Below are 23,907 nucleotides of genomic sequence, written 5' to 3' on the forward strand. Positions count from 1 at the left end.
GCCTGAAATGTTTCTCCTTCTCGTTTATGCCTCTTGGAACCCTCCGTTCCCTTCAAGGTTCAGCTCAAGGGTCGCTTCCTTCAAAAGAGTTTATAGCACATGTGGGACTCTACATGCTGAGGCCATCTATCCATAATCTAGTCCTCTACATTGGTTTTTTTAAAAAATAAAATGTTATTGGTACCTATTGTGTAAAGTTTCCCCTTTACCTCTCCTTTTGCCCCTTCCAGAGAGCCACTCTTTATAACAAAGAATATTTTTAGAAGAAATAAAGAAAAGAGGAAGAACAGATAAAACAATTAGCAAAACCAGTCAAAACATTGAAAACAATCTGAAAAATATTCCAAACCCTTGGATGTTCCACCTCTGCAAAGAAGTGGGGGTAGGGGTTAAGAAGAGTTCAATTTGATTCAAAGCTGGAGAACAAATGTTTCTGGAGAGGTACTATAGTATAGTAAAAATATCAATGGAGTTAGTCTGAAGATCTGGGTTCTAGTCCTAACTTTGAAGAGTGGACATAGGAAACCAGAGGTTTGCAAAGAAAAACAAGCCTCTGGGAGGTCTGGGGGTAGGTATGGCATGCAAACCCAGGGAATACAACCTCAGCTCTATCCCGTGGTTTCTCACAGTACAATCTATGAGCCTTTTGAACTTATTCAGCAGCATTAGAGTCCTTCCTTTATGGTGTACTTGCTATCTCTAGGTCCTGGCATCTCAGAGTATGCCCAGAAGGTGGAAGAAATGGGCTTTTACCTAAACCAATGCATGGACAGAGCTCGGCAAGTGATTCCCAAGGAGCAACACCAACAGACTCCTGTGTATCTAGGAGCCACAGCTGGTATGAGATTGCTCAGGTATAGCAGCATCTAGCAACCTATGATAGAGTTTGGCTTTGGGTTTCAAGAAAAGTCCAAGGGTGGGAACGTGGATTTCAATCAAGATTTATTAAATAGAATAACTGGAGCTCAGAGTGCAAAGCGAGCTTAGAGACCATCTCATCCAACCTGTACTCAACTGAGAATCTCTTCTATAATATCCCCAATAAGCAGAAACATAACTAGCCTCTGGCCACCGAGACTTTTCACCAGGGTGAGGAATTTAGAGGCTGCAAAAATTTGAATCTTATACTTCTTTAGAAAGAGGTGAAGGGAGTGCGGGCTCAGATGCCAACTAAAAAGTTGGGAAGAGGACATTTGGTTCTCCTTTGCCTCCAGGATAAAATACAAACATCCGTTTGCCATTTCAATCCTTTCACAATCTGGTTCCAGCCTTTCTTTGCAAGCTGAGTACACTTTACTCCCCTTCACACACTCCATAATCCAGCCAAACCAGTCTATGTACCTATTCCCAACACATGATATTTCCTCTCTCTCTCTCTCTCTCTCTCTCTCTCTCTCTCTCTCTCTCTCTCTCTCTCTCTCTCTCTCTCTCTCTCTCTCTCTCTCTCGTATGCCTTGGCACACAAGACTGTCCCCATACCAGGAAGGCTTCTCTCTCTCATTTCAGTCTCCTAGGACCCCAGTTCCTTTCAAGGCTTAGCTCAAGGGCCATCTCCTTCAAGAAGCCTTTTTAAAGTCCCCCCTCCCACTCAAAAAAATCACTTTGTATTTATTTTGCAAATATTCTCTATTGATCATATCTGTGAACACGTTGTAAAATCTTCCTGTAGAATGGGAACTCCTTGAGGACAGGGGCCGTCTCACTTTTATGTTTGTGTCCTCAGCCCCTGGCTCAGGTGATTGTTGATTGCATGATAACTCATTTTCCCTCCCTCTCAATGAAATCTGACTTAATTGCTTCTTCTGGTCTTGCCACATCACGAATCATAAAGTTGTTTTGAAGGTACATTTTATGTCCCTTGACCCAGCTGGTGCTGCTTTTCCCAGGCAGCGATTGCCCGCAGTGACAAAATTGCTACTTGTGCTTCAGTGGTTATCCAGTCTTTAATGAGAAACTCCCAAGCCACATCCCTTTTTTTCTTCTTTTGATCAGTTCTCATTGCAAAAAGTCTCTCTTCTTAGCAAACTGAAATCTGATTCTTGTAAAATTCCACCCATTGCTCCTATGTCTGTCCTCAAGGATAAAGTATAAGTCTGATCCCTCTTCCATGAGACAGCCTTTCAGATTCTGGAAACCAGGTATCATATACTCCCTAAATCTTCTCTCCGAGCTAGGCACCTCCAACTCTTTTGACCATTCCTCATATGGCATGAACTCAAGGCTTTTCACCATTCTGGTAGTCACCTTAATTAATTTAAAAACATTTATTAAGTACCTACTATATACCAGGCACTATGCTAGGTGCTGGGAATACAATTTAAAAAGTGAGACAAGTCCTGCTCTCAAGGAGCTTATATTCTACAAGATCGTTATTATTTGTCCTTTGTTCTTGAAGAGCACCCATGACATCTGGAAGGTGATACCTTGACTTGTAAGTGAACTGGATTTAAGTGAGGCTGGGCTGTGTAACGTCACCAGTCTTGCTGTCTCTTCCAGAGCCATCTGGGTCTAGTGGCAAGAAACAGATCAGGACAACTGGGGGGTAGGAATATGTATTAATGGACAAGTCAGTACAAAACAAATACAAAGTGAACAGGCATGGGCACTAGCAAGCACTTAGTATTCATTGGTTGGCAAAGAGAACCAAAATGACATAGTGAATGTTGGGGTCAAGGTACATTATTTGGTACTAAGCACTTAATAAATGCTTGTTGACTGCCAAACTGACAAGTGGGGCAATCAAGAAGGGCCTTTTGAAAGAGCTGTCACTTGAACTGCCACCACCCCTTTCCATGGCAGACTGAGGTTGTCTGAGAGTAGGAGTCCCTAGTTAGTTACTTTTATCTCCTTTCAGGTCTAGGGATCTCATTTCCTGGTGGTAATTTGCCCTGGTATAGGGTGGATGAGGAGGTTGGGATCCCAGGATTAGCAGCTAACAGAACTATTCTTTGTGTTGGGGGTCCAGAATGGAAAGCGATTTCCTGGCGGAGAGAGTGCTGAAGGCTGTGAAGGAGAGCCTCACTTCTTACCCTTTTGATTTTCAAGGGGCCAGGATCATCACTGGCCAGGAAGAAGGTGCCTATGGCTGGATTACCATTAACTACTTGTTAGGCAAATTCAACCAGGTAATATCAATTCTCTAGGATGTGTGGGAGTGGCTGCCTGGACGCCAGCACAATTTGTGTCCAGGGAAGTATATTGGCCAGTGTCACAAGCAGCTCCAGTTCCACTGCTAAGAATGTGTGATTCTACTGGCATCCTCGGTTCCAACTTGAAGCCCCACCCCCCACCCACACACAGTAAATACTAATTAAATGCTTATTGATTGATATGTAAATACGGGTCTGAGATTTCAGAGTGAAATCTTTCTCAAAGAACTAGAGATATCTGCCCCTAATGAGGAAATGACTTTTTGAGTGAATAATTATAATAACACGTTAACCTTTACCAAAGTCCTCTTTTGATGTCTAGCTGTGGTAGCAGGGTGTTCAAAAGGCCAGGCTGGTAGAAGATGCTAGCAAATTACAAAGGCTTCATGCAAGAGCCTGGCAAAGGATGCTTGTCTGAGGATCAGCCTTCCTTGCAAAGGACTGTCCTCTGAGGACCAGCCTAGCCAAGTTCAAGAAGGGTTATCAGCAGGCGGGCCAAGGAAGCATGAAGTTTTGGGGCCATAACATCTCTCCAGAACCCTCTACTGAGGCACAGAAGGATTGCAATCTGTTTCAGTGGAGGGAGAACTCCCATTGATGAAACCATAGATCCCTGAAAGCACTGATCTAATGGGAGAGTCTTATGGTATGGAAAATCTCTGGACTTGTGTCCTAAATGTTTACTGGGAACCCTTCTTTCCCAGCCGTTGATTTTGGCCTGGACTCCATCCCTCTTCCATGGCCATGCCTAGCCTTGCCCCTGGACCCCGGCTCCTTTTCTTCCTGTACCTGAGTTTAGGAAGGGGTTTGTTACAGGGCATATGATAGGTGCAGAGATATCCATTTCTGCCTAGAGAAGAATAATAAGCATTGTCTCTTTTAGACTGTCAGCTGGCTCAGATTTCTGCCCAGAAGAGAAGGTCCCATGGAAACCTCTGGGGCCTTGGACCTTGGAGGAGCCTCAACACAAATAACTTTCGTGCCCCTCAGCGGGGAGATTGAGTCCCAGAACAACTCCCTGCACTTCCGTCTCTATGGCAAGAGCTACAATGTGTATACACACAGTTTCCTGTGTTATGGGAAGGATCAAGCTCTCCGGCTCAAGTTGGTCAGCAACATTCAGGCAAGTCTAACTGATTCCAGATCCTGCCTCCCCCACATCTGCAAGCATGACCTCACATCCTGTTTTCTCTGTCTCACACATTATCATGACTGAGGTTGGGCTCAACAGTAACCCCCTCCCCCTTTCCCCAAAGACACAATATTTGGCAGGTTATCTGACAAAATTTGGTGTACCCTAATTCTGACAGTTGTTTGTTCCCAGCATCTCCTCCTCTTACACATCCCACACATTTCTTTAGTATATCAAAGACTGGAAGCTAGAAAAAGGACCCGTAGGGACTATTTATTCTATTTCTCTTCATTTTATAGATGAGGAAAGTAAGGCCCAGCAATGTAAAGGAGGCAACTTGATGGCTCAGTGGATAGAGCACTTGGCCTGGAATCAGGAAGGTCAGAGTTCAAATCTGACTTAAGACACTTACTAGCTCTGTCCAGATTGTGGGCATGTCATTTGACCCTGTTTGCCTCAGTTGCCTCATCTGTAAAATGAGCTGGAGAAGGAAATGGAAATCCACTCCAGTATTTTTGCCAAAACATTCCCATGGACAACATGACCCATGGTAATCACAGAGTGGAACATAACTGAACAATAACAATTTGTATTAATGGGCACAAAGACAGTAAATGGCCAAGCCAAGAATCAAACTGAGGCCTGTCCACTTCAAATCTAGTGTCCTACCTCTCACAAAATATCTCCAGCCACAATTTTCAAACTCCCTGGGGGACTACTTCTTACTGCTATAGGACTAGCAATGAAAATAGCTTGGCAAGGGGTGATATTCTCTGAGGATGGTAACTGTGGCCTTTACCTGCTATGGTCACATGGCCATTACAAAGAGGAAAGAATTGGTATGAGTTTTTCTCATCCTTTTTAGGAATTTTTCATCTTCATTTCATAAATATAACAGAAGGAAGATTGTTATTAAATGTCTATTAATAGTAAAAGCCATAGTTTCAGTCTACCATGTCCAGAATATTAAATTCCATGTCCAAACACTTTCTGTTTTTAAAGGCATAGCAAGCCAGACCTGGTTGGCTGGCTCCCAATTGTGTCTCTTTTCACTACAAAGTTGGTCCCCCTCATTGCTCTCTACAGCCTCCCTTCTCTGGGCCCTGACAGTGGTTCTTCACTTTTACATTTATAGCTGTGTGTACTTCCATCAAATTAACTCAGGCTCCCCCAAGTTTTAGCATCATACCATTGTCATTGTAGGGTTGGAAGGGACTTTAGAATCTATCAAATCCTACAGATCAAGGAATGAAGGCATGGAGATCAGGGCGACCTTTTTAAGGTAACAGAGATGATAAAGAGGCAACTAGGTGGTACAGTGGAGCAAGCACTGACCCGAGAGTCAAGAAGACTCATTTTCCTAAGTTCAAATCTGGCCTTAGACACTTAGGAACTGTGTGTCCCTGGAAAAGTCACTTCACCAGGGACACTGATGTAAACAGGGTTAAGTGACTTGTCCAGAGTCACACAGCTAGTAAGTGTCTGAGGCTAGATTTAAACTCAGGTCTTCCTGATTTCAGGCCCAGTGCTCTATCCACTCAGAATTCTTCATAGTCATCATCTATTATAGCACAATCATACACTATAATTTGTTCAGCCATCCCCAATGGATGGATGCTCACCTTGTTTCCAACTTACGGTGTTGAACTAGACTTGTGATTTCACTGGTGTGGAGAACTCCCAGTGAGGAAACCCCCTCTACCAAAGCAGATTAATTGGCTCCATAGTCTGCCTGCCTAGGGCTCCAAGAGTTTGAATGTTGCCTGGGACCAAACAACCAGCTTGTGGTCCTTAAATAGGTCTTCCTGACACTTTGACTAACTTTCTGTCTACCAGATTGTGCTTTCATCCTTCTGTTTTCTTGTTGCCACAGAAAACATACAAAAAACAAGGCTATAACAGTTTAGCATTCTTAAATACTTATGTTCCATTTTGTATTCTGATTACAAGGCCCTAAAAGGCAGAAACTCAGTCTTTCTTATCTTTGAATCTCAGAAGCACTTCTATGTGCTTATTAAGCACCTACTAAGTGTTTAATATGCTTGGATAAGTGAAGTATTATACCAGTGAATGTATTATATCAAGGAATTAATATACTATTCTAATTCAGCTTAATCAGGATGTAAGGAGCAAGGAGGGCATTAATAACAGTCCTAAGTCCTGATGATACAAAAACAAACCTAAGATGTATGTTGTGAGATCGTGTGATGGCTCCTTCCCTTCCCATGACCTTGTAGGTCATGGATTTCCGTATTTTCTCACGTAGGATGCAGAGAATGGACTCCTAAGGGATCCATGCTTCCACCCTGGCTATGAAAAGGATATGAATATAAGTGAGCTCTTCAACACACCTTGCGTCACAAAGGATAAGAAATCATTTCCATTCCAGAGACTTCTGATACAGGGTACTGGAAACTATTCAGCATGCCTGCAGAGCATACAGAAGATCTTCAACACCACCTATTGTCCTTACTCAAGGTGTTCTTTCAATGGAGTTTTCCTACCATTCTTACAAGGAGATTTTGGGGTAAGTAGAGGACATGATTTACATTTCAGATCTTAGTTCTTAAGCAGGCAGAAATAAATGCCATGACTGAATGCTTTTCCTGAGGTGAGATACTTGATCACTGACTTTGAAAGTCCCGAGGAGACTTTCTTTCAATTCAAAGTTGAGCAGGAGAAATTTGGTTATGGTCTGGGTTAAGGCTGATTTTCCTGTGTGGAACATAATTAGGAATGCTATATTTCATGGATTCATAGCTTTTTAGAATGAAAAGATATAAATCTTTCCCATGTTGAGGATAAGCGGTTGACTGGCATTCACACTTGGCGACCTCATGTTTGCTGATCATTCCTAGTGGAAGTGATGGGAAGCCACACCTGGCTGCTGCACTAGTTTTGATGGGATAGCCTCAAGGGAGCAAGAAAGCAGCACCTCTTGAGTTCACACCCCTTCCTACTTACCCAGGGAACTGATTACCAAGAATGAGAGGGGGGGGGGGGTGGCGGGGCCCTGCAGGGAGCCTGGCAGCAAACTCGAATTTTTTTAAGTGCTTCCTATATGTTAGGAACTGTACTAAATGGTTGGTAAAGATATAAATACAGGCAAAAAGTCTTCACCTTCTGGGATCTTGCCTTCTAAGGAAGGAAGATGATACATAAAAGGGAGGTGAAAGAGAGGGACAGGAAGGGAAGAAATTACTAACCTTGGGAGAGGAAATCAAAGTTTATAGCATCAATAAAAGAAAGACTGAGAAGGGAAGATTGGCATCATTCTCTTATGCCACCTGTTTTTTCTTAGGATTAGGAAATGATGGTAGGCAATCGTTTTTGCTGGTAGAGGGGTCCTGGCTCTTTAAATGACCCTAAATGAGGAGGAGAAAGAAAGCGCTTCTCAGCCTTCAAATGGAATATTGCAATAAAAAGTGTAGCCCAGAAACAGTGGATTCCTTCACTGGTTTTGCCATCACTTTGTTATCATCACCTTTAGGGTTTCCCTTTCAAGGAATGGCCTTGTTTCTGTAATGGCCTTTTTGAGCAAAAAGTCATCCAGTCACCTGGTTAGAATGCACTATTTTACATACTCTGATAGAACTTTGGGGTGCAGTTTGTATACCAAATAAAAAAGTACAAGGTTAGTCTCACATTACTCTACTTGGACTGACACAGGTTTACATGGTACATGGCTCAGAATTCCAGAGACGTTTCCCATTTCTTGTGCATGATTTTTCCCAGTGTCAGAGCCATTTGTCTCAGCTTCTAGGGTCACCATAAAAGCCAGACTCCAGGGTCATGCTCAGGCCCAGGGTGAAACTTCTCAGTCTCTAGTCATCCAAACACCATCTCAGTAGTTCCTAATGATTTTGCCTATTTCCCTGAATCAGACTCTCTCTTCTTTGAGCATAAAGCCCATTAAACCACCCTAGCTCTAAAAGCATTTTCCTCCTCCCCCATCCCAAAAGTTTCTCAAAATAGCTATAATATCTTCATAACTCTCCCCTCCCCACCTACCATCCCAGTGTCATCCATCTAGGTCCCATTCTCTCACCTTGCTCTCCTCCCATCTCATTATTCTTTCCTAGCATTTCAGCACCAGCATTCACATAATCATTAGCATTTCCAAAGTCCAACTATCATCAAATTATCACAGCCCCCCACCAGTCCGAAGTTTCTCAATCCACATGTGATTTTAGCCCCAGATTCCTTTTCTTTTGCCACAGTTGGGTTTGGGACTTATGACCTCATTCTCTAGATGTAAATAGAGTCTCAAAGACTGTCACTGTTCCTGTCATTTTGATTAAATTGTTCTCTTGGGCTGTTGGACTGAATCCCATTTTGTAGGCAAATTAGAAACATCTCAAGAAGGGAGGGAATAAGTGACTGAGCATCTGCAGGGATGAGATAATGAGATAATTTTAAAATTATTTTTAATGACATCTGTGAATATTATGTTAACAGCACAACTAGGAAAACAGAATTGACTAGAACATTATGAGGAGGGATAAATCAAAAATCAAATTCAAAGACTTCTTAATGAGATTTATTAGGATGATGAACAATGTTCCCTGAGGAAATTGGGGAAACCACCATTGTTTACCTAGACTATGTAAAACCAAACAAAGCAGATTTCTAAAGAATATACCCAAAGGTATGCAGGCTCCTAGACTAGGGAAAAAGAAATTAGTTATCTCAGCCAGTTTCTAGGATTCTGGATTTAGGCATGGTTTCAAAATAGCAGAGTAAGAAACTAGAAACCATTTCTAGAGAACTAGGGTGGAAGAAGAGGAGAAAAAGAAAGCAAAGAGGGAGTGTGTGTGTGTGTGTATGTGTGTATGTGTGTGTGTGTGTGTGTGTGTGTGAAGTCACCCACCCCCCCAAAATGGGTGAGTGGAAGAGATTTACATAGATGAACAAATGCATCCACCATATCTCAAGGTATTCTGGATCTGTGGTTTGAGAATTTCAGATTTCAGTGTTTGTTTTGAACTAAAACATTTCTAGTACCACCAAACAATTCCTTGTAGGCAGGTTGGGATGCCCCCAAATTCTGTATTTGTTCTTTGAACTATGGAAACCTGGAAACCTGTTTATCCAAGAATGATTATGCTCTGAGATATATCCAAGAATGATAAGGCTCTAAGAAGACTAGTTTATATTACCTAAACTCATACAAACCTGGTTAGTACCAGAAAACCAATTTGTCAAGTCACAGAAAGAAATATGCCCAGTGGACAGGTAATCATGTTAGCAATCAAGTTTATCCTCTCGCTGGCAGGAAAATCTATGTGGGTTTAACCAAGAATGTTTCTTGGTCAATAAAGAATCATAAATACAATAGCTTGAATGGAAAGGGGTTATGGATTAGTGGAAAGTGTTGGACATAGAGTCAGCAGAGACTTGATTTCCAATCTGTCTCTGACACTGATACTAATCATAGTGACCTAGGGCAAGTCAACTAATCTTACTGAGTAGAATCTATAGAATCTATAGAATGAGGATAATAGTATTATATTACTTATTTTCCAGCTCTCTCTTTTCTTCTCCTCTAGCCTTCTGTTAGTCTTTTGTTTGTACTTGTCATTACACATCATTTCAACGTATTTTCACAGCAGATTACAACTTCCAAGTTTGCAATGAATTATTAAGAATCATGTTGGGATTATGGATGCCTTTGGGGGAGGGCATCTTCATTTACTACTAGGACGCTGTTTCCTAAATTGTACTTTGAGCAATCTGAGTAAGGGTTTGATGAGAATTTTGAAGTTACCATCATTTGTCCTCTGAAATATTAAATGGGATTATGCATGCATCAAAAATATTCCTCTGTAATCTTTCAATATAAACATTGGTTTAATTATTTTATTCCGAAATTTCCCCAAGTCTCCTTCATCCCAGGGAAATTCTGTACCCACAGAGCTCCCAGAGTTGCCTGCATAGCTTCTGTCAAAGCATTTCAAGCTCTCTAGTCTTCAGTGGTCCAGTTAGAGACACCTTAATTCACAGTTTTCAATTAAAGAAGGGAACTCTTCCCTTAGCTGGGTGTCTTATCCTTCTTCTTACCTTGTGTAAAGAAGCGACTAACAGAAATAGCTAGTGTTTACATAATGCTTCAATCTCATAGAGAAGCAGGTATGGTGGTCAGAAGAAGTGATACAAGGACACTCTCTAGAACTTTGGATTTGGTTTGCAACAAGGGAGACACTGGCACAGGACCGTTCAGCATAGGGTGCCCACATCAGAAAGGGTGCTGTGCTCTATGAGCAAAGAAGATTGAGACAGCACCAAGTCAACGTAGGATGCCAAATCTGAAGTATCCACCCCCAATGTTCACATGGGCTATCTGTGCCCAACCTGTGGCAGAGCATTCTGAGCTTGTATTGGTCTGACCAGTCACAGTCGGACACACTGAAACTTCACTTTATCATGGTGATGTCATTGTGGTCCTCTTAGAGAAGAAAGGACAACAACCAACTAATGCTTAGAAATCACTTTACAAATATTATCTCATTTTAACTTCACAACAACCATGGAAGCCTAGGTGCTACTGTTATCCCTATTTTACAGAAAGGAAATGGAGGTAGAGAGAAGTTAAGTGGCTTGACCAGGGTCACCCTGCTAGTAAATATCTGAGGTTGGATTTGAACTCAGGTCCTCCTGACTTCAGCTTCAGCTTCCTATGCAGTACACTTCCACTATAGGCAGGAATGCACTTGTAGCACTTAAGACTCAGTCCCGCCTATGAATTTTTTTTTTAACTCATTATTTACTATGACTAGAGCAGGCAGCTATTAGGGTGCAATTACACATGATACACTTGTCCCAACCCCTCTTGCTAGCTCTATTTACTTCTACTCCTGGATGGAAAGTACCTTCTTACCTTATTTCACTACTAGCAAAGAACTCTCTCTTAGCTAAACTACATTCCTGTGACCCAGGACCCAACACAGAGCTCTACACACAATAGGCACCACTGGTTTCCTTCAAAGTACAGTTTAGGAACCATCTTCTGTAGGAGAGTTTTTCTTATTCTGCCCAACCTGGCCCCCAATTATTTTCACTTTCTCTCTCTTAAAATGACTTTGTATTTACTTGTGTAACACCCTCCAACCAAATGCAGGCTGTTTGAGAACAGGACTCTTTCTTTTCTAGACTTTACATGCCAAGGCATGAACACAGTGCCTTGGACATAGTAGATCAATATTTGTTGAAATAAATTGAATCAAATATTCATTCAATACAAATTGTTCCCCAGGCCCTGATTGCTGACTCACTTCTTATCCCACTCAAGACCCCTGACAACTTTTTATTTTTTCCTTGACAACTTGAAAATGCCATATGTATATTACACTCATAGTAATTACCAGATATAGTTCACAAAGAAAGGGTCATTTTTATCATATTTTGCCTCTTAGATTTTGGGGATTGATATCACTTTGGAGGCCTGTAGCTTTTTGTTCACTAAGTAAAGTCTTTGGGATTTCTTGCCAACACAAGGTTTTGTGAATCCCGTTCACTAAGCCTTTATTTTTTTGCCCTAGGGGGATACTGCTCTTTTGAGAAAGACAGGAAATACGACTTGATGCTCTTTGACCTTCTCAAATTTTAGATTGGGTATTCGTTGCATCTGAGCCTCCTAGGCATGAGAATTTTTCTTTGCTGGGCATGTTAGACTATGTTAATCCTCTCTCTCTCTCTCTTTCCTCTCTGTCTCTCTCTCTCTCTCTGTCTCTCTCTCTCTGTCTCTGTCTCTGTCTCTCTCTCTCTCTCTCTCTCTCTCTCTCTCTCTCTCTCTCTCTCTCTCTCTCTCTGTCTCAGGCTTTTTCTGCTTTTTACTTTGTGATGGATTTCCTGAACATGACAGATTCCACTCTGGAAAAAGTGATTACCAAAATGCAAACTTTCTGCTCCCAACCCTGGAATGAGGTAAGTGAGTTATTTCTGTATCACAGTAAGATTTGCAAAGCACTTTACACATATTATGTCATTTGATCTTCACAACAACTCCATGAGATGGTATAGATATCATTTTTCTCATTTTATGGATGAGGAAACTAAAGAAGGTTAAGTGACTTACTCAGAGCCTCACAGCTAGTAATAATGATTTTATAGATGATTTAGACAATTAGATGACCATTTCATAGTCACAGAATATTAGAGCTCGAAAGGACCTTTGACATCTTCTAGACCAGGAATCAGCAAACTACAGCCAAGCAGCTACTGATTTTTACATTTTTAAATACAATCAAACTTAGTTTAAAAAATATAAGAAAACTAGAACTAAAATCAGCATACCTTCCCTCCTTCCTTGCTGCCCCTATACTTAAAGAACTAGCTGGTCTGGAGACTTGTATCACTCATAGCCTAATCTCATAGTTCATGTTAAGAAAGAGAGACCTGGGGCCTAACCCTGACAGATTACAGAAGAGACCTCATCTACAAGGGCCAAAGCAGCTGTTATAAGTATTAAGGGAAAGTCTGTACTATACCAAAAGTAGACTATATTTTAGTTGTTAACCTGATGGGAACTGGGCATAGGGCTTTTGTCCTTCCATGACTGAAAGAGTTTGTGGCTTTCATCTTTTCCATTAAGGATATCTATGGAATTTGAACTTAGCTCTGCACTCTGTAACAGGGGTTTCCAATCTTTTATATCCCAACCTATTCCCATACTCTTTGGATTTGAGTAAATGATCCCATTACCCCCATGCAATAACAGCGGAATTAAATTCTAGAGTATACCATGCATGTGCACCTAATAAATAAAATCATTAATTTCAATAGGATGATATATTTACCAACTATCACTTGTACTCACCTGATAAACTTCTTGTACCCCATGAAGTACATGTACTTCAGTTTGGGAGCCCCACTGTAAAGACAGCACTCGATTATCTGGGAAAATGGAGGAAAGCATAGATGAGTAAAGTCTGTTGAAAATTAAAACATCTCACTTTTCAACCTTTTCCCTCACCAGACTTTCTACTAGAGCTTCCAAAGTGTGGCAAAATTGATTTTGAGTTTGACCTGCTTTGATATCACATTGAACTGGATCAGTTTTCTCTCATTGCTGGGAATTCCAGCTCCTTGTCCTTCTGGAGAGGTGAATAGTAATGAGCCCACAAATACCCAATACAACCAACTCTCAGCTCCATACATGTGATACTGAATGAACAGCAAAAAGAAATTCTAAAAGGTGGAGGGGATAAGGGAGTACATTTGAGGCATGGGGGATAAAGGCTCAGACAGCCTTTGGCTTCTCTTAATTCTGATGGCTCCTTTTCTTTTGGCCATTTCCATGCCTAATAAATTCCTTCCTCATTAATAATAGTAGGTAAAGGAAATCAAAGGGGGTGCAACAAATTTTATTCTTCTACTTTTTAATACCTTTAGTAAAAAAAAAAGTCTGGTGAAAGAAGAGGTTAAAAAATGAATTTGCATTTTCGGTAGACTCCATTGATCCATACTCTACTTTGTACCACACAATTTAGTATGAGGTAGGGTGAGGCAATAATTCTAGACTCCTCAAACAGATATCCTCAATAGACAGGGTCCACAGTATGTACTCTTGTACCAGTGGAAAAACAGCAGTCTCACTTCCACTTCTCACTGAGATAGGGCCAGAGATTTAGAGATGAAAAAAACCTTTAGATCTTGTTCAGGGGTTCTAAACTTGGGGCTACAGTTCTCAAAGGGTCCGTGGGTAAATTTCAGCATCATTTATGAACTTGGATGGGAAAATTTTTTTATTTCAATATAAGTGGTTTCCTGTGCAGTCCTTGTATTTATTTTACACAATTAAAAACATTATTCTGAGGAAGAGGTCCATAGACTTCACCAGACTGCCAAAGGGGTCCATGGTACAAAACTGGTTATGAATCCTTGATCTAGTCTAGATCATCTCCTATAGTTCAGCCTTCTGCCCTTCTCAAAGCTGGGCCTTATAACTTTCAACCTGTTTCATTTGGATACTGCAATCCCAAATACCTTATCCTTCATCAGCCCTAGAATTGGAAACTAGTTCTCTTGACAGGTGTATATTGTAGTCAAATAAAGTTAAAAATCTTTTTTTCTTTCAAAGGTGAAAGCACAATTTCCTGACATCAAAAAGAAGTACCTCAGTGAATATTGCTTCTCTGGGACTTACATTCTTGCCCTCTTACAGCTGGGATATGGATTCACTGAGAATAACTGGAAACATATCCAATTTATGGGCAAGGTAACCACTGTGTATATATGGGGAGACAGATATTGGGGGAAAGTATGCTCCAGTCAAGGTCCCAGGGGTATGAAAGTGGGTGTCTTTTCTTGGGCATCATCCTCATGATAGTTTGATCCATAACTACATTTTTTTGTCTATTTAGTTTTGTTTTTTTATTCTAAGCAAACGTGTGTGTGTGTGTGTGTGTGTGTGCGTGTGTGTGTGTGTGTGTGCACGTAAAACTCTTCCTGAGTTTTCCCTCCTACAATCTGTCTGTACTGTGACCTGAGCAGGATCAATCAATGAATGAATGAGCATTTATTAAGCCCTTACTGTGGGCTAGACACTGTGCTAAGGAGGTGAAGAACTGGGGACACAAAAAGAGACACAAGACAGTAGCAACCCTCAAGGAAATTACAATCTAATGGGATAAAGAAAGTAATAAACATTGATTAAGGTCCTATGTACCATATGCCAGGTATCCAGAAGTACTTTACAAATATTATTTCAGTTGATCCTCACAACAACCTTGAGAGGTAAATAATATTATTATCCTCGTTTTACAGTTGAGGACACTGAGGCAGAAGGAGGTTAAGTGATTTATTTGCCCAGGGTCAAACAATAAGTGTCTAAGGTTGGATCTGAACTCAGGTCTTTCCAACTCCAGGTCCAGTGCTCTGTGTACCACCTAGCTGCAACTTTCCCTTTGTCAAATGCTTTATGTTTCTGTAAAAGCACTTTCAGAATTACATTTGGGGTTTATGGTAGACCTATGAAGTAGATAAGGCACATATGATTATTTTCATTTTATAAATTAGAAAGCTGTGACTCAATCATAGCTTGGCAGCATTAAGACTTGAATCTCCTGATTCCCAATCCTTTTAAAGCCTCCAGAATTTGGCTCCAACTTACTTTTCAGGTTTTTCTGTACTTAACTCTCCTTCATGGACATTCCAGCCAGATTTGCTGCCTTATTGTTCCCAGCACAAGAGAGTCCATCTCCCATGTCTGTGCCTTTATCCCCCATGCCTCAAATGTACTCCCTCATCCCCTCCACCTTTTAGAATTTCTTTCTGCTGTTCATTCAGTAAGTCATGTTCAACTCTTTGTGATCCCATGAACCACATAGCCCTTAGATCCTCCGCTATCTCCCAAAGCCTATCCAAGCTCATGTTTGTTGTTTCCATGATACTATCCATCTAATTCTCTGCCATTCCCTTTTCCTTTTGCCTCAGTCTTTCCCTACACCAGGGTCTTTTCTAATGAGTCCCATCATCTTCTTGTGTGGCCAAAGTACTTAAGTTTTGGCATCAGATTGACCTTCCACTGAATTAATTTAAGTATTAACTGATTAGATCTCCATGCTGTTCAAGGGACTCTTCAGTCTTCTCCAGTTTCCTTCAAAACTTAGCTCAGGTGTCCCTTCCAACAGGACGCCTATGATCCTCCCAAGTGGCTAGTGCCTTTTTAATCTACACTATTTTCATTTTTCTGTGTCCATGTTTCTCCCTAATGGAATGTAAACTCCTTGAAGACAGAATATATTCCACTTCCATCTTTGTATCTTTGATCCTACACACAGTAGGAGGAGCTCAATAAATATTTTGTTGAATGAATTATCACAATGCCTTTTAGCAATACTGCTTTCCAAATCAGCCAATGCTTCCATTTGTGGAAAAGTACAGCTTTTAAGAAGCAAATGCATTATCCAAGATAAAAATTAAAGCCAAATAACAAATGCTGCAAAGGAATTCTTTCCTTGAGATTCTCGGTTGTTGTTGCTTAAGATTGGACTCTGTTGCTGTTTTGTTTTGTTTTGTTCTGTTGGTGGGAGGGGAAGGAGAAACAAAAACTCTTTACATAAATAGTTACTTAAGAGCTAAAAATGAAGTCACTTCATCAGAGGAATATTGAAGGTTTGATGGCTGACTCACAGAGGGTTTGACAGCTCTGTCATTTTGAATACAAATTTGAATACAAATACACATTGAATGTATCCAAAATCTCCAAACATCTGGGGAAAAGTTTTTTGTACTTTCATGGAAATACATATCCTTCTCGCCTTTGACTTTTGTCCTTGCTCTGATCATGTTACTATCATAAACTGTATCCTTAGATACAATATACACCCCATCCCCATTTGTCCTTTCAACACCCTTAGAATGAGGCTGAGTGCACCTTCCTCAACAAACTGTAAAGTAGTTATCCAAGGGTTGGCATTAGACACTAGATGGTCACAGGTAAATGTCCAGGACTACTGAGGTTCATGAGGAGCCAGTATTTATAAAGGGTTTATTATGTGTCAGGACTTGTGCTAAGTATTCGAAACACAAATACAAGTAGAAAGAAAGACAGTCCTTGCCTTCAAGGAGGCCAACCCATAAAAGAAAGCCATAAAAGGAGGCGACAGGGAGATAGGAAACGGAGAGGACATTGTAGAGAAAATCTAGAATGAACCTTGAAAAGGAATGCAGAGGCCATGCACTCCAAAAGGGCCCAATGATAAATGCAGTAGTTATATAATAAATGCTTATTGAGTGAATGATTGGCCCATGGCTAAGTATAAAAGTGAATAAGATTGTTGAATAATCAGTACAGAAGGTTGGTGGTATTTTGTTGTTTTAAAATCAAACCTTGAATAACAAAATTTCCATCCTGCCCAATCCCTCCCCTTCTTTCTGTCTACAGATTAGTGGAAGTGATGCTGGATGGACTTTGGGTTACATGCTGAACTTGACCAACATGATCCCGGCAGAGCAGCCATTGTATCCACCTTTCTCCCATTCAACATATGTTTTCCTCATGGTCCTCTTCTCACTGTTGCTGGCGGCTGTGTTCTTCATTGGATGGCTTATCTTTCGAAAGCCTTCATGCCTTCGGAAAGGAGTCGTATAGCAAGTTGGCCTGAGCTCCACTGGGCAGAGTATGGAAGAAACACTCATAGGGAGGACTTTTCTCCCTTCTGCAATTTCATGCTGCACTCCCTCCTGGGGGTCAGACTTTACCAGCACAAAGCTTCCCTTGACTTCTGCTGCACAATTTTTCTCAGGAGGCTATCTTGCTATCTTATGTCTCATGCTTCAGGGCAGAAATCCAGCATCTTCTTGTCATTCTTTTCTTTTTCCTGTGTGTTTTATGCTTTTGTGGGTCACAAGGATTCGCCATTTGTTCAGAACCTTGCTTTATTGGATTGCATTTCTTTGGAAGAGAGGAGATGATGAAGCTACAAATCAGCAACAGTTACTAGTGAAGGCCAGTGGGATATATGGGGAGGCTGAAATGGCTGGACGATACCTCATCTCAGGAATTGTTTGAGTTCCTTGGGATTTCCTTCTATTTTCCTGCCTCCCATTTGTGAGGAGCAGATGGTGCCTCTGTATGGAGCAGAGTCCAAGGGACTCTGTAGAAAAGGTCCTTAGACTTGGGCAACATTGGCTAGGGCCAAAGAGTATCACACGGTCATCCTCTGTGGTAGTACAATGCTTACCTCAGTACCATGCTGTATCATCCCTGGGATGTGAGCTCCTGGGGGCAGCCCCATCTCTGCCAGTGCAGAGTTTGTTCTTAGAGCTGCTAAACATACAAACATACCAGTCCTAGGGCACGTATCATGTAGGGTGTGTGTATGTATGTCAAGATTAAGGATATCTTTTCAACTCAGGGTTGGGAGTAGCACATCTTAATGCTGTGTCAGACTTTAGCATGGGGAGAGTCCTACTAGCTTTGGATAAAAGTGGAAAAACCTATGTATCAGTTGTAGAACAGAGATTCTCAGATTTTTTTGTCTCAGGACCCCTTTACACTCTTAAAAATTGAGAACTATGCTCCACCCCCAAAGACTTTTTGTTTGTGTGGGTTGAATCTGCTAATGTTTACCATATTAGAAATTAAAATGTTAGTGTTATTATAAATATAGTTTTGACCTCCCAGACTCCCAGACTCTTTGGGGTCTCCAGACCATACTTTGAGAACTGCTGCTATGGAGCAACAGGTCATTAGGTTGTCATGACAATCTGCAGTAAAGTTAATTAACCTGCTTCAAGAAACAGTGATGCAGCACTTGCCTTCGGACCCATTTCTTTTTGTGGGAGATGTGGGAGATTGTTAATTCTGGGTGGGATGGGGGAGGGTAGGAGGGCAAAGAATCCCTGTGCCACCTACCTACACTACTACCTACCTACTGTTATAAGCACTGCCTCACAGGCAAGAATAATGCTGCATGACTTTGACCTTGTTCCAAGGTCTCTGATATCTCCTTCGGTGGGCTCATCACTGAGTAGGTGTCTCTTTCCCCAAGAACAGATTGGCTTTTCATCATGTCCAAAGGGTATAAACTGGTGAGGAGGGAACCACCTTCTCTTCTATAGTTATCCCTAGCTGAACCTCTTTGACCTTAAGCAGGAGCCAGATGTCCAATCTGGGCATTTTAATTCTCTCTTATGACAAAGCAATTAATCAGTGATGAGAATCCTCCCCATTCCTGTTTGCCTTCTTCCCCAAATCTTCTGAGCAAAAACTGAGTTCTTCAGGATCTCTGAGTTCAATTATGAAAAACATGCAAACATCCATTCCAAACCTGTGAGACCTTTATGTTTATGGCATGGTTTATTATCATAAAGTACTGCATTATCTTATTTGAGCTCCATAACAACTTTATGCAAAGATTATTTATCCCATTTTACAGATGAAAAACTAGAGCTCAGAAAGTTTAAATGCATCAAGGTCACATAGCTAGCCTGTGGCAAAACTGGAATTCAAATCCAGGTCTTCTGACTCCAGGTTGAGTGCTCTTCTGCTCTATCCCACTCATTTTACAGGGGAATATCATGTTTCTGCCACTTCTAAACAGGATTTGATAATGACAGCAAGAAAAAAATCAAGAGGCTAAATAAAGGCTTCTTAGCATTTCACTTCTAAATTCCTTGACCAATTCAATGCATTCCAAAGTCAATTTCTGACAACAGTGAGCTTCTTCACACCTTTTGGTCATCAAAAAATTCAGGAGACAAGCTACTAGTCTCTACAAATCTCAGAAAAAATATGGAAGGAATAAGGCCAAGGCTCTGCTCACTTCAAGTACCAAGCTAGAATCAGATTAACATACAGGAGTAGGTCAGGGCAGATAAATCTTTAGATATCGGACTTCCATTATCATTAGTTACAGCTAGTTGCAATTCTTTCTAGAGCCTTAAGTCAAGAGAATCCTATGTGATTTGGCAATCCCATTCCTTAACACAGGGTAGAGAGAGAAGATGAGAGGGAGGAGTGGGCTGTATGTGTGAGTGGCTTTTTTTTTTTACATTATGGATCACAAAAAAAAAAATCATAGTGATCTATATACCACCATAAAACCATATAATTAGTATAGGGTGTTTCTTTTTCTTCAAAAAAAAATAGAATTCAACTGATATACTTTTAACATTAAGTTATAGAATACATACGCAGAAATTTGTTAATAATAGAATAAATAACAGAAAGCATATACGATTTCCATATTATGGTCTATGAGAAAGCCTAGGAAAGGCAAAGAAAGTTGAGACATTCAGGGCAAGAAAAGACAGGTAGAGTAATACAACAGGGGGAGAGAGAAAACATATCTTTTTCCTCACTTACCCTCATGGAAGGAGATACTTATAACCATATTTTAGTTTTGGAACCACAAGGACTATGACGTGGTTTCCATTGGACATTTATTGCATTTGAGTTTTGAAGTAATTTTTCATTAGGATTTTAACATTTCAGCTAATAGTTTTTATTCAATATTCAGGTTTTGCTGCCTTTTAAGTGAGGACAAGCATCAGTTATTTGGTATCAATACCTAAAGAGTCTGGCAACCTCAGGAATACATGCATATATATATATATATATATATATATATGTATGTATGTATGTATGTATGTGTATATATATGTATATATACACATATATACTAATCTTAATTCTGAGATAAGACAAAATGGATGCTAGGTTTTTTGATAAAGACAATTACTTAAATTATAAGTAAAAATTAAATTAAACTGATGAACAATTGTTCATTTAGTACCTGCTATGTTCAAAGCCCTGTGCTAGGCACTGGGGGGAAGGGAGAGGGCAAAGACAAAAAATGAAAAACAGTCCTCAAACTCAAAGAATTTCTATTCTACTATACAAGGGGAGACAGGGAAAGGAAAACTCACTGTCTTCTCAGAGCAAAATACATAAAATAATGAAATTATAATCCATTAAATGTCATTCTCAGCTAGCTTAAAGACACAGTTGTTTGCTATATCAAATGAGTTCTACATTAGAAATGCTACATTAGAAATCAGCCTAGTCAACCTTTGAACCTCACCTGTCATTAGCAATGAAATATGACAGTATCTCAGTGTTAGCTGCAAAATTGTTTATTCCAGTTAATGTTCTATTAATAGAACTAATTTAGAAGTATATTCTTTCTCATTAAAAATTTAATTCTCTTGCTTGGGGCTGTTTTCTCCCCTGAAGAGTCTCTTCTTAGGTTCAGTCAGGTTATTCCCTGCAGCTCATATGGCCTCATATTTTAAACTGACAGAATTCCTTAAAGACTCATGTACCCCCTTTTCTTTCTCATTTACCCACACAGTGCCCTATGTAATAAAAAAAAAAAGGAAAAACCGTTTCAGTTTAATAAAGATACAATAAAATTTAAAGCTGGTTTTGTCATAGGCATAGATGTGTTTTAATAGTGGAAGAAATGGTGGTCAAAAGACATTTCATTTTGACACATTTATTACAGGCTGGATCCAAGTACATGGACTACAGGTCCCCTACCCTTGCTTGTAAAATCAACATGAACCTCTAAATCATATGACATCATTGACTTGGCCTCATAGATTTCCTCTGAAATGAGGATGAAAAGGGCTAATTCACTATAGGCTTCCTTGAGTGGTCTCTGATTAACAGAGGGGCTGGTGGAGTAGTACCATATTTAGAAGTTTTGCTGAGGTCCTTTTATTAAATGAACTTTATGGTAGCTAAACAGCATGTAAATACTGGTATAGGCTTTCAGACTCTGTGTGTGTGTGTGTGTCCATGTACTCATGCATGTGTATGAGTCTGAAAGTATTTAATGGTGCGACAATGTATTACAGACAGAAGCAATTAAGTTGACTCCACGTTTTTGTGTTGTAAAGAGATACCTTGCAACAGAGCATCATCTGAAAAGGGCTTTGACAACACCTCTTTACATCCCTGAATGAACCCTCTGAGAAGCTATGGCACCCCCTCTTCCCTCCTATGACCTAGAGAAGGGAGTGGAATGGGAAAATATGGAGGAAGAAGGGAAGGAAAGAGAAAAGGGGGGTGGAGAGGAAGGAAGGGAAAGAAAGGGTTTGTACAGATGGGCAGGGATAGAGTAGACTATGCAGATGCTTAACTATTCAGGAAGTTTTTAGAGGAAAGAGTCATGCTAAGAGAATTGGGTGTTAAGAAAATTGCCTGAAAATCCAGCCTCTCACTAGGGGAACCCTTGTTATTCGCTTGTTGCAAAAATGCACTGAAATTTCATGGGACCTTTCAGAAGTGTCATGACTCCCCTCTCTGCTCCCCGCAAAAGGTCACCAGGTCAATATTTTCAAACATCATTTCCTGTTTTCCTATCCTTATATATGAAGCTACAGTGATTCCCTGTTGCATCAGACATAAACTCTCAGTGGCATTCAAGGCTCTCAAGAGCAATTTACTGGATTCCTTTTTTGCTTCATCCATTATAGCTCATAAAGTGCTTGACACATAGTAAGAACTTAATAAATGTCTTTGAATGAATGAATACTGTCTTCAGCAGCTGATATCTGAAATGTGTTCCTGGTCTTTGCTTAGGAGACAGAATTTAACAGCAAGTATGAGCACAGAACATCCAATTATCCATTGATTGATGTAAATGCTTAAAGAGGATAGGGACCATTAGAGCACATTAAAATTTGGGCATGATTGTATAAACTATACAATGGCTTCTCTTTGAAAATAATGGGGAAAAACACAAGTTGCTTCAAAGTAGAGAAGATACTTAAGTCATTTTAATATAAAAATGCAATGATTTAAAAATGGTAAGTAATATTAGGCCTGAGTTTAATGAATGAATTCCTAGAACAGCAGGGAAACAGTGGTGCCCACTTAGGTAATTTAGGCTTAGATTTCACAGATTAGATTGAATTTTGGAGATGAAAGGAACTTTAGAAATGATCTAATCCAAATCCCTTCTTTTATAGGTGAGAAAATTTAAACCATGAGAGTTAAATGGCTTGACCCAAGTCATTTCTCTAATTGGTATACACACTAACTGGCTATAATCAATGTCTCCTAACTCCTTAGGCTTTTTTTTTTTTTTAGGTGAGTGAGATAGGGATATATGATCCACCTTCACTGTTTTTCCAACAAAAATATAATTCCATATTAAGAAGAAAGAATTTTTTTTCTATTTTCCTTTTGAACACCAAAATGCATAGTATACCAGTTGTATTAAAAATTAATAAAAATATAAATCTCTAAGAACAAATTAGTTATCCCTGCTACCAGTTAACTGTTTTTAAGTTTTTTGATGTTTTTTTTTCCCTACCTCTAGGCTTCACCAGCACCTTTTGATGTCTTCTATTCTAACTAGTTTTCAGCTGCAATTTAGGAAATAATTAATTATCCCTTTAACACCCCCTATTGGAACATTAATTGCTCAATTTTTCTTCTGCTAAAGCACACTTTGACCACTCTATATCCCTAAATATCCCCTTTATGCTCTGCCTTTGCCACATATTTCTGGACTGTTCTTAGAAAAGCATATAAACTTCCCTGTATCCCAGACTCCCTCCATCCAGGTGAATTGTCCTTTCATTCAATAATATGGCTTCTAATAATACTATTACTGTAACGAACACTGTTAACAGTGACATAAATGGTAACTGACTTTTCTGTACCACTATAAAATCTGCAAACAATTTATATATAAATCTTTCTCCTCTGACTAAATTAGAGCTATATATAAAATCAGGTTGCGCCTATTTCTTCACAACGATCAAATGTATAGTGAGAAAGGTTTTGCTAATTGTGTTTTCATAAAGAAAAGATGATTAGTAGACTTCATGACAAGAAGTCAAGACTAACTTCCTGATGGTGGAACATGGACACACCAATGACCAGGAGGGGTACCTTAACTGTGTCTCTACTCACTGCTTTGTTTTCTGTCCCCAGGTCAAGGCAATGACCCAATCCTATTATGTCACTCGCTATACTTTTATGACACCTAGAATGGTTCTCAACAACTTTGTGTTTTGCTACATTTGTTGTATTAAAGCAAAACACAGAAAACTCTATATTTTGGATCAACTACTACTGAGTAACAGGTATAAAACTGAGATCCTAGAATTAATGATCCGTCAGTCAATAAATATTTATTAAGCACCTATTATATACCAGGCACT

General features: G+C 40.0%; 1 protein-coding gene across 4 annotated transcripts in view; it reads left to right on the plus strand.

Moving 5' to 3' along the window:
• ENTPD1 (ectonucleoside triphosphate diphosphohydrolase 1) overlaps positions 1 to 22,265 on the plus strand; it is a 102,094-nt gene extending 79,829 nt beyond the window's left edge. For all 4 annotated transcript variants that reach the window (XM_072626329.1, XM_072626338.1, XM_072626349.1 and 1 more), the window contains 7 exons: positions 704 to 854; positions 2,966 to 3,125; positions 4,033 to 4,272; positions 6,548 to 6,808; positions 12,097 to 12,204; positions 14,360 to 14,497; positions 17,168 to 22,265. In XM_072626329.1, coding sequence (XP_072482430.1) covers positions 704 to 854; positions 2,966 to 3,125; positions 4,033 to 4,272; positions 6,548 to 6,808; positions 12,097 to 12,204; positions 14,360 to 14,497; positions 17,168 to 17,374 — 1,265 coding nt within the window. In that variant the 3' untranslated portion in view covers positions 17,375 to 22,265. The remainder of the gene's footprint in view (positions 1 to 703; positions 855 to 2,965; positions 3,126 to 4,032; positions 4,273 to 6,547; positions 6,809 to 12,096; positions 12,205 to 14,359; positions 14,498 to 17,167) is intronic.
• Positions 22,266 to 23,907: the final 1,642 nt, after the last annotated feature.

This window comes from Notamacropus eugenii, chromosome 1 (assembly GCF_028372415.1).
Source record: "Notamacropus eugenii isolate mMacEug1 chromosome 1, mMacEug1.pri_v2, whole genome shotgun sequence".
Taxonomy (NCBI): domain Eukaryota; kingdom Metazoa; phylum Chordata; class Mammalia; order Diprotodontia; family Macropodidae; genus Notamacropus; species Notamacropus eugenii.